The following is a 12,241-nucleotide window of genomic DNA, read 5'->3' as shown; positions in this document are numbered from 1 at the left end:
CAGTCGGACTTCCTCTTCGATGGCACCCCTTTTTTATGGTCCGAAGGGATCAACGAATCTGTGGCCTTCAAATTTTAGGGCTTTTGAAGACAAATTATTGAAATTTATTCTAGAGCGAGTTGTGGAGATAATCCAGTGGAATTCACAGGCTTCGTTTCTTAAGGTTTATGGTTATTTCCTGATTAGAGCCCTTTATGAATATTTATGAAATTCTTTTGTGTAAAAAGAATTATTTAGAATGATTATGATCTTCAACCGATATTGTTCTTGAATTTAGAGTGATTTAAAAAAAACAACATTCCTTCTGGTGTGATGTTAATATGTTATAATTTATTTTGAAGAAGTACCTATGGGCCTAAAAAAATAGAAAATACCTTCGAAATGTATATTTGACATTCTTCTAAAAAAAATAGATTTACTTTGAAAATTATTTAAAATTCTTCAAATGAAACAACAATTTTTTAAAGCATAACATTCTTTTAAAGTCGTGAATTTGGTTAGTCGAACCAGTTCTTCAAACTAGGAAATCTAGCTAGAAAGTTAGTAGATGTTATTAAATTATCAACTGAATAAATACTGTCAGTTTTAAAAGCTGCTTGTTTTCAGTTAGTCTTTTGGCTACTAAAGCTCAATTTTATGGTATTTTTGAGAGTTTTTCTAGTTAATTGGCTAGTCTTTTCACCAAGACTTTTACTTTCCCCTTGAAAATACTTAAAATACTTAAAATACTTAAAATACTTAAAATACTTAAAATACTTAAAATACTTAAAATACTTAAAATACTTAAAATACTTAAAATACTTAAAATACTTAAAATACTTAAAATACTTCAAATACTTAAAATACTTAAAATACTTCAAATACTTCAAATACTTCAAATACTTAAAATACTTAAAATACTTAAAATACTTAAAATACTTAAAATACTTAAAATACTTAAAATACTTAAAATACTTAAAATACTTAAAATACTTAAAATACTTAAAATACTTAAAATACTTAAAATACTTAAAATACTTAAAATACTTAAAATACTTAAAATACTTAAAATACTTAAAATACTTAAAATACTTAAAATACTTAAAATATTTATGAAATTCTTTTGTGTAAAAAGAATTATTTAGAATGATTATGATCTTCAACCGATATTGTTCTTGAATTTAGAGTGATTTAAAAAAAACAACATTCCTTCTGGTGTGATGTTAATATGTTATAATTTATTTTGAAGAAGTACCTATGGGCCTAAAAAAATAGAAAATACCTTCGAAATGTATATTTGACATTCTTCTAAAAAAAATAGATTTACTTTGAAAATTATTTAAAATTCTTCAAATGAAACAACAATTTTTTAAAGCATAACATTCTTTTAAAGTCGTGAATTTGGTCAGTCGAACCAGTTCTTCAAACTAGGAAATCTAGCTGTCAGTTTTAAAAGCTGCTTGTTTTCAGTTAGTCTTTTGGCTACTAAAGCTCAATTTTATGGTATTTTTGAGAGTTTTTCTAGTTAATTGGCTAGTCTTTTCACCAAGACTTTTACTTTCCCCTTGAAAATACTTAAAATACTTAAAATACTTAAAATACTTAAGATACTTAAAATACTTAAAATACTTCAAATACTTCAAATACTTCAAATACTTCAAATACTTCAAATACTTCAAATACTTAAAATACTTAAAATACTTAAAATACTTAAAATACTTAAAATACTTAAAATACTTAAAATACTTAAAATACTTAAAATACTTAGAGCGAGTTGTGGCGCTATAACCACGGCAAATAGTGTCCTGGGCATTTGTGGAAATACAATGTCCCATCCTTGAGGGTCCCGGAGCACCAAAACTTCTTAGCATGGTGCTCCCAACGAATAATAACCTAAAACCAAAACTCGGAGCGTATGGTGGTGTGTCCCCACGCTTCTTCCTCCCCTGTAGATTCAGAACTGTATTGTGGTTTGAACACACAGCCCGTGCTCAAACTCAATCTAATTCAACGAATCATCTCTGCGGTAAACTTTACGCAGTAGGCCTGGCCGGTTTAACGTTTTGTGATGTTTCAATGCATTCTATTGCAATGGTACACTACAAATGTTAATAAATGACAAGAAGAGGCTAGGCGTCATCTAACCTAAGGCACTCTCCAGGATCCCTTCGAAAGATTGGCTGCGCTAGGGTTTGATTAGATTAGATTAGATAAAATACTTAAAATACTTAAAATACTTAAAATACTTAAAATACTTAAAATACTTAAAATACTTAAAATACTTAAAATACTTAAAATACTTAAAATACTTAAAATACTTAAAATACTTAAAATACTTAAAATACTTAAAATACTTAAAATACTTAAAATACTTAAAATACTTAAAATACTTAAAATACTTAAAATACTTAAAATACTTAAAATACTTAAAATACTTAAAATACTTAAAATACTTAAAATACTTAAAATACTTAAAATACTTCAAATACTTCAAATACTTAAAATACTTAAAATACTTAAAATACTTAAAATACTAAAAATACTTAAAATACTTAAAATACTTATAATACTTAAAATACTTAAAATACTTAAAATACTAAAAATACTAAAAATACTTAAAATACTTAAAATACTTAAAATACTTAAAATACTTAAAATACTTAAAATACTTAAAATACTTAAAATACTTAAAATACTTAAAATACTTAAAATACTTAAAATACTTAAAATACTTAAAATACTTAAAATACTTAAAATACTTAAAATACTTAAAATACTTAAAATACTTAAAATACTTAAAATACTTAAAATACTTAAAATACTTAAAAAAACGAAACTATTGGCACTACGCCCCCCGGGGCATGGCCTTCCTCTAACGTGGGATTTCTGCTCCAGCGCCTCTGACGAGACAGGAGAAACCGGGACCGACGTTTTACTTCACCATCCGATAGAAGCTCAGTGGATAAGGCGGGAATCGATCCCGCGTCTCATAGCATCATCGGGATCGGCAGCCGAACTTAAAATACTTAAAATACTTAAAATACTTAAAATACTTAAAATACTTATAATACTTATAATACTTATAATACTTATAATACTTAAATTACTTAAAATACTTAAAATACTTAAAATACTTAAAATACTTAAAATACTAAAAAAAATACTTAAACTTAAAAAAATAATTTGAGTAATTCTCCTGGAATTCCGGGACTGCATTTTATTTGTTTTTGTTTTGGCTCAAAATTTTTAATGGGTACCAAGACCAAAGAAGCCAATTTGTCCTACTGGGTCACCCATACAAGTCTCTATACAATTTTACAACAAAATCGTCCGCAAATATTCAAAAATCTATTTCTTTAGAAGCAATTTTCTGTTCGATTTGGTGTCTTCGACAAAATAGTAGGTATTGATGAGGACTACTCAAAAATTTCAAAAAATGTTTTTCGATTTTCAACTAATTTTTTCACAAAATAGCAATTCCTGAAATTTTGTATTTTTTATTTTTTATTTGTTTTAAGGAACAAAAACCTGCAAGTTTTTCAAAAAAATGTGAAAAATAGAAATTTTACCTAAAACTTTTTTTTTAACGTTTTCGAGATCCGGGTTTTAAAATAGTGCCTATGTTTGATCATTTGAAGGAAAAAAATCCAAAAATTCAAAAAGTACCTGAAATTTCGTCTAAAAAAACTTTGACCATAGGAAAAACAAACAAGAAAAGTGATGATTTCAAAGTCTAACCCAAAAAGCCCCCATTTTCTAATGCAAATATTTCAGCAACCTTTGGTCCAATTTCCAATGCTAAAAATAAAACTGTCATATCATTTTCCGTTTTTTTCCAAAATTTCTTTTTTTTTTAATTTTTCAATCAAGACTAACATTTCTAAGGGGAAAAATATTCTGTTTTATGATTTTTTTTTAAATAAATAAAAATCGACATAAAAACTCAGTGTTCTATTTTTATACTTACAACTTTGCCACAAAATCAATTAGAAAATTGAATCAAAAAATACAGATTTTTAAATTTTTACAGCTTTAACAGGATTAAATGATACAAAACTGACGAATCGTTCCCTTGCATTCTTTTGGTTCAAAACTCAGAATCTGTAAAAAAAATCAAAGCTGTTGGTTCAAGCTAGTTGTTCGGTAAGAAGTACGCAAAATTGTGCAGAAATACTTTTGGCAAAAATATTTGCTGTGATTAAATTTCAGGGTATTTTATTTTGTTAATTTTATTTTATTTTAATAATTCTTACTTTAAACAATACTTGATTATTAGGTCGAAATATTAACTGATTCATGAATTTCAAGCTTATTTCATTTGAATTGGTTGATATCAAATAAAACTCCTTTCCTTGTACTTGTACCTGAAAAAAAAATCAAGAAATATTGTTTTACAATCAAACAAAACTCGGTGAAATTTTTAGTTGAATGGAAAGTGGATTGCAATTGTCAAACTGGGTTCCTAACTATATTTCTAAATAATACTTTCAGTAGGGGAACAGCATCTAATTCCAGCGTGCCTCTAATGTTGGCAGGTCAGAACTTTGACATTCAATTAAAGCCAATCAAAAGCGTTTTCAACTGAAATCGAGTGATAAATAGCTCAATAAGAAGTGAGCAAGCAAGTTTCTATCAAAAGTTTAGCAAAATTAATTGTTTAAAAAGTGAAAATCAGCAAATTGGATGGAGTTAGGAGCGAGTGCTTAACCTGCCAAACATACGAGAATTTACCCTACGTCCTACTGGCAATTCAACCCACAAATAAATTCATTGCTTTTATTCAATTTCAAGGTTAACCAGCTGCCCCCGGTGCATAAGCTTAATTAAAACATTAGCTTAATCTTATCATATTTAGCCTGTGCATTGCTCGTGCCATTTCGAATAGAGTCTCAAATAAATAACACCAAGTGAAGAAAAAAAAACTGTTGAAAAACGTTCTCGTGTGGGCTGTTGATTAGTTGTTTGAAGTAATAAATAAAGCATTTAGTTGGTGCGTGCTGTAGAACTTATATACATGACATAGTTCAGTGTAATTTTACTAATGTTACCAGTAAATTAAATTAATTTACCCCATCAATTCTTCTCCTTCTCTTCCCCAGCTCCGCCGGCGTAACCGGTCTGGTCCAGGTGAACGGCAAGAGCCGGGGTCAAAATTCGCAAAGCTTCAAGAAGTTGTCCTGCTACATCCAGCAGCACGACGCCCTGCGTCCCTTCCTAACGGTAAACGAAGCGATGAGTTGTGCAACCCACCTCAAGCTGGGCTTCAGCATCACGCGCGAGGAGAAGCAAAAACTCATCCAGAAAATCCTGTTTATGCTGGGACTGGAGCAAAAGGGCAACACCCCGACGGGGGGACTGTCCGGTGGCCAGAAGAAGCGCCTCTCGATCGCCCTGGAGATGATCTCGAACCCGCCGATTCTGTTTCTGGATGAGCCGACTACGGGTTTGGATAGTTCTTCGTGTACGCAGTGTATTTCGTTGCTGAAGCGGCTGGCCCAGGAGGGAAGGACGATCGTTTGTACGATTCACACGCCGTCGGCGCTGTTGTTCGAGATGTTTGATCGGTTGTATACGATCACGTCGGGGCACTGCTTCTACCAGGGGCCGGTGCGGGAGTTGGTGCCGTTTTTGGGCAGTTTGGGGTACAATTGTCCCAGCTATCACAATCCCGCGGATTTCAGTGAGTATTTGTTACACAGTTATTTTATCTTGTTTTTTTTTGTCGGAGTAGCTTTTGACTGAATATATGGGGAGCAATTTAGCTTATTATCATAGAAAATTATGCCGGGACCGTGGTGTAGGGGTAAGCGTGATTGCCTCTCACCCAGTCGGCCTGGGTTCGATCCCAGACGGTCCGGTGGCATTTTTCGAGACGAGATTTGTCTGATCACGCCTTCCGTCGGAAGGGAAGTAAATGTTGGCCCCGGTCTAACCTAGAGGTGTTAGGTCGTTAGCTCAGTCCAGGTGTAGGAGTCGTCTCCCTGGGTCCTGTCTCGGTGGAGTCGCTGGTAGACAGTTGGACTAATAATCCAAAGGTCGTCAGTTCGAACCCCGGGGTGGATGGAAGCTTAGGTGTAAAAAGAGGTTTGCAATTGCCTCAACAATCAAGCCTTCGGACACTAAGTTTCGAGTAGGAATCTCGCAATCGAGAACGCCAAGGTAATGCTGTAGAGCGAATAATTTGATTTTTTTTGATATATTTTATCAAACTATTTGAAGATTATGCCCGCCTTTATAAATTTAAAAACAAATATGATGATTTAGTTTAAAAATGAGGAGTATCATAAAAAACTATTCTTTTTTATTTGCATTGAAAAAAAAATTTTTTTTCATCCCCTCCACCTCGACTAGAGCGTAAGGATAAAAACTTCAAAAATATTGTTTTACTGTCCTAGAGTAAACAATCTTGTAAAATTGACCGCATAGAGTATTCTGAGTTCGGACCACAGTTCACATAATCTACAGGAGAGAAAGGATGTGTGGACATACCAAATGCTCTGATTTATGATTGATTGGTGTATTAGTGTAATAATTCATAATTTTTTTTTAATTGGCCTTGTTGCGTTATATTATAAACGCAGCTGAAATATGAATAATTTTTTGATTGTTTATACATAGGGTGGAAATATAAAAGTAAAGAGATGATACAATGTTTTGATATTTTTTTAAGAGAGATTGAACAAGTAAACAAAACTATGTAGAATAATTGACTGAGAATTTTACCAGTATGATAATCAACAATTTATTAAGAAGTGAAGATAATTTTTTTATGAGAATCAATATATAAAATTGCTCACACAGCAATATTTTTAATTAATTGAAAAGGATTCAGTCTGGATGCACTACACTGCTGATCAGCAATTCTTTCAAGAATGAGCAATTTTTTATTTATTTATTTGGGTGAATCTTTGTTGTACTTTTTCTATGACCAAAGATGTTATTGTGCATCATTAGTTCGCCCATACAACTTTTCATACAATTTGACAGCAGAAAACGGATTTTCTGATCGATATGGTGTATTTGGAAAAGTTGTAAGTATTGCTAGGGATTTATTTTTATAAAAATATATACCCTTATTTTTTTTTTAAATTATGTTATATCCTACATAATGATACATTTTTAGTAGAAGATTAAAAATATTAAAAAATCAATGTCAAAATATTAAAGAATGATGAAATTTTGCAATCTCTCGAATTAAAATACTTTTAAATTGACCCTATTATTTGAAAAGGCTGACAAAATTTATTTTTGATCATATCAAATGATAGGTTGTGAAAATTTGGAGAATATTTTTATTCAAAAGTTTGGCAAATTTTACGATACATTCAGTTTTTGATATGAAAATCAGACGCATATTTGCAGAGTTATCGTCTATTAAAAATTGAACGCTATTTTAGTGATGTTGAGAAACCCTCTTTTCAAATTTTTTTTCAAAGGTTTTATCTCAGCATTCATTGGTATAATCTTTAATATCTTTGAAGCAAATTAAAAGGATTTTTTTTTCGAAAAAATATTTTTGAAATTCCGTAGTGAAACTACTTACTTTTCCTGTCATTCTTGAACGACGACAAAGTCTACTTTTCTGTACCAAAAATAACAGAATCGAATAGTAACACTTTTCAAAATAAATGCGGAAAAGTTCTACTTTTCAGCACTGAAATGGATGCCGAAAAGTTGAACTTTTCAGGACTTGTTTCGAAAAGTTATACTTTTCAACATTGTTTTATTCAAATGGTTAATTGACAGAAAACAAGAACATTTGTCTTATAGGTTTTTTCAGAATTGCAAAAAAAAATGTATGGAACTCGTTACAAAACTAGTTTGTTTCTTCTAGAAAAAATCTTCTTTTTGCAACTTGTTGTATAAACTACTATTTTATAGTTAGTCAAGCTTTTTCATTACTTTTACAGGTAAAACAGTTACAATATCAACTTAAAATCAATTTTTAGCGGATATAACTCGAAAGCGGATGACACCGAAATTTATTTAAAGTACTTTTCGATTGCAAAATACATTTTAAATATTGACATTGAATTCTAAACAAATTTGTGCCTAGCTCAAAAGATGTCATTTTGGTCATCAAAATCATGAGAAAAATGAGAATTTTCAAAACTAGTTTTTTGCACATTTCGATTCTTTGTGTGAAAAGTCCAATATCAAAACACTGGTAAATTTTTTAGATTGTTTTCGAGTGTGAATATTTTGTGTAACAAAGTTACAATTTTGGATTGATTCTTTGTCCATTTATGTTAATTAAATGATTAATTTCATTTGTTCTTGACAATTCAATCTTCATATCTATTTAATACTTGTTAAGCAAAATAGTTCAAATATAAAAGGAGTTACGACATTATTTAGAACACAAACTTATGACGAATCACTATCTTATTACAAAACATACAACAAACTTCTAACTTGCACAACATGATTTATCCCTTCCTTCTAGTGATGGAGATCGCAGTCGGTGAGTACGGCGCCGACGTCGGCAAGGTGATCAAGGCGGCCCTCAAGAAGTACTACGAAATGAGCAGCGAATGCATCAAGCTGGATCCCATCTTTGACGATAATGGTAAGTTTAAGCTTTTTTTTCGCAATAACTGCTTATATATGTTCGTACGGGTTAGAACCACTGCTAGATATGATTCGCACGATCGGAGAATGAACGTTCCGGCACTTCACGGTGAACCGGATCGGCGCCCAAGATCAACAACTTCATGATCGCCGCCGCCGTAGCTGCAGCACGAAATGCAGTTTAATCAACTGTGATAGAATGTGGTTTCTATCTAAGCGCTAATCCTCGGCGACCATAATTAGTGCAATTGGCTAGGTCGCGGTCTAATGGCGGTTTGGAATCAATTATGATGATAGTCTTTGAAGAGCTCGAGTTGGCCAATCGGATAAATTACCGTTGAAGGGTTCCGTTTCTTGGCTTGTTGAAGGTCCTTCGGTGAATGCGTTGAACCTTGCCTGGCCTTACTCTAAGGTAGCTTAAGGTGGTGCAACTTGGTCGAGCCCTTTTTGCTTTAAATAGCTGTCGAAGTCGTGACTACTTTTTTTGTAGCTACAAGAGCGTGACATGCGCACTGACACTGGCTTGGCTTGAGATATCAAATGCAAGGTTTTATTGACGCAATCTTAAGCATCCAACCGAGAGGAGCAACGATCGACGCACAAAGAAATGGTGTTTTGGTGGTTTTATTTCACCCACTATAAAGGTGTGTCCATCAGTTGGTGAGATGCAGGAAGCGAATGATGGAACGTAAAGCGGAGAATTTACTGTGATGGAACTTGAATAGAATTTTGAATGACGATAAAAGAATGAACATTTCCTGAAGCGAGTTATGCGAAACGGCATTAAATTTTTTCAGTTTATGCTTAATCTTCTTGTTTATTTCTTCATTATATTGAATATAGTTGCCACGTTAAAAATAAATTTCCTTTTAAATTATTGCACTAGTGCATGATTTTACTTCAACTAAAAATTACAGCGAAACTTGAATTCAACTGTCATCGTGTGAAAGTATTTTTGTAAACCTATTTTGGGTCGTTGGGTTCAAAAAATGGTTCAAAGGTGAAATTTGTTATCCAACATGCCGGCCAATATTGTGGTAATATTTATTGGGTACTGTTGCACAAAAAATGTCATTCATTAGATAAATAATTTAAGGTTAAAATAAATGGTCAAAAATCATCCTCAATATGAAACAATATTTAATCAAATCTATTTTGGTCCTGGCACAGGCTAACTCAATTTCAATTTAAATACATTTGAGTAATTCTCAATAATTTCACAAAGTTGTAGGTATTGATGAAGATTATTTAGAAAGAAATGGAACACGGAAAACAAATTGCTGATTGTTTTTATTATTATTTATTATTTTCCAAAAAAATCAGTTTCTCAAAATCCCTATATTTTTAATTTTTTGGTCGGTTTAAGGGAAAAAACACAAGTTTTGAGCCATATAAAAGCATGGAAAAAATTGCCACATTCGCCAGGGATTATTTTTAAAGGGGTTTTTTATCGAAACTTACACGAAAATTTTTATTCAATTCAGTTTTTATTGTAAAATGAGCAATCGAAAAGCACTCTTAAGAGTTTTTGAAAGCGTGCACCATTTTCAAGACCACTTAAAGTTTAATTTTATCTGAAAAAATCCAGTTTTTAGTTTTTATATCTCAGAAACCAACTGTCCTTTTTTCAATGTTAAAAAAAATACATGAGTGAAATTTTCTAATCTCCTCGAAAAAATATTTTTTTTAATTTTGAAACATTTCAAAAGGGCGTAATATTGAATAATTGACCGTTTTGAAATTGTAATCTTGTCAATATCGGTAAAACACATATCGATTGAAAATTTGTTAATAGTTTTTTTAGTGACACTGTGATTTTTTTTACAAATTTTATACATTAATGAACTATACTTCTCAGCAACCAGCAGTCGAATAAACTTTGTCTTAAAAAGAAAATTGTAGTATTTTTGAATTGGAATATTTTTGAATGGCAAAAAAATGATTTTTTTTTCTAAATTTCAGTAATAAGATGCCTATAAGTTGAAAACGGTTCACTTTGATTTCGCAATCAAAACTCATTTCCAAAATTTCAGAAGACTTATTTTTTTTCAGAAACTCATACATTTTTCAAAAAATCGTTTCTTTATTACATTTATTTACATTTTTAACCATCCTTAACTGTGGCAAATAAGATGCCTTTTTCAACCTTTTTCCCGAAAACATATAAAAAATTTCGTAAATATAAAGTGTGTATTTTTGGGAATTCAAAAAGTTAAACAAAAAATGCGTATTGTTATTTCGTGTTCCCAATTTCTTAACAGCTTTGCAAATTAGAAAAAGGCTGAAACGTGTCAAGATTGTTTAAAAAGGCAAAAAATATCATTTCAAATATATTCCTCAATGTTAACAATCATATCCATGTTTTTTTAACAATAGAAATTTCTATGGTTAAAATAATGATTTATTTTTTTGCCATCTGATTTTAGGAAACGTTTCAAGGCTGGGAGACACGAAAGCTTACATTAAATTCATACCGGCGTTATATTCAATTTAATTCAATGTTGTTGATGATAATTTATTTGCAGGAAATTAACAAAATAGCAGAATTTTTTTTACTAAAACAAAACTTTTTTTCATTGAATTTATTAAAAACTGAAATTTGGCTATAAATAATTTAATAGGAAGAGCCTAATAATATTTTTGTCTGACAGTAACAAAAATATCAAATTGAATCGAAAGAGAAATAAGTATTATTTCTACTGAAATGTGTGCTTTTTCCCTACATCGTATTGACTTTTCGTAAAAAAAAACACTTCAAGTCACGAAGTAAACAAAGTCGACTTTGTCAAATGTTTTGAATTTTTTTCGGTATTGTGACACTAATTAATTTATTGGGATTACTGTTTACTTTCACATAAACTGTTTCAAAGTTATTGAAGAAAACAAGGATGCTAAAATCAGTATTTCTTGGTCAAACAAATATTGTAAGGCCGTGGCAAATATTTTTTGAAGTTTATGTCCCTCGACTCTGACCAAAGTCGAGGGGGGGCAAAAAAATAAAAAAAAGTATAAAAATTGAAATTACGAGCCAAAGTTTCAACATTTAAATGAAAAAGTGTTTTAAAATGCATTATACACCTGTCCAGTTGTTTTGTCATCATTGGTTTCCAATATATCTAAGTATTGACGAAAATTTTATTTTTTGCGAAAAATTAATTGAATTTTGAAAAGTATTTGCAACGGCCTAATATCTAATTAATACAAATATTTAAAATGAAATTTATATGTCATTTTTATGCATTTTATGAAATTTATATGTCATTTTTATGCATTTAATTTAAAGTGAAACTTATTAGGATGGTAATTAATAATATTAGAAATGTTCTACTCGGAATAAATTAACAGATAATAAATTTGTTTGTACAACATTTTATCTCAATCGATTTTATTTATCAATTCAGATTTTATATTCTTTATACATTCATTGGGACAAAATATTTTTGGGTGTCTAATCACAATATATGTTTTCTCTTGTCATTTTCAAATACTATAATTTTTACTTTATCAGTAAAGAATATAGCTTTCTGTTTCAAGTAAAAGATTCTACATCCATAAAAAAATATAAAATTCGGCCTAGATTTAACTGGTTCTGAACCAATGAAGAAGTTTCTGAGCTTCTCAAAAGTTTATTCTTGAAACAATGTCTATTATTCATGATTATTTGTCATTTTTTTTATCAGTTTTAAATTTG

The 12,241-nt window shown here is 30.5% G+C and overlaps 1 protein-coding gene across 1 annotated transcript in view; it reads left to right on the top strand.

Moving 5' to 3' along the window:
* LOC6046114 (ABC transporter G family member 39) overlaps window positions 1-12,241 on the top strand; it is a 99,958-nt gene that overhangs the window by 27,681 nt on the left and 60,036 nt on the right. The window contains exons 4-5 of the mRNA XM_038251088.1: window positions 5,079-5,659; window positions 8,426-8,548. Of these exons, the coding sequence (XP_038107016.1) occupies window positions 5,079-5,659; window positions 8,426-8,548 (704 nt within the window). The remainder of the gene's footprint in view (window positions 1-5,078; window positions 5,660-8,425; window positions 8,549-12,241) is intronic.

Source organism: Culex quinquefasciatus, chromosome 2 (assembly GCF_015732765.1).
Source record: "Culex quinquefasciatus strain JHB chromosome 2, VPISU_Cqui_1.0_pri_paternal, whole genome shotgun sequence".
Lineage (NCBI taxonomy): Eukaryota > Metazoa > Arthropoda > Insecta > Diptera > Culicidae > Culex > Culex quinquefasciatus.
This window is presented reverse-complemented; position numbering and strand designations above follow the sequence as displayed.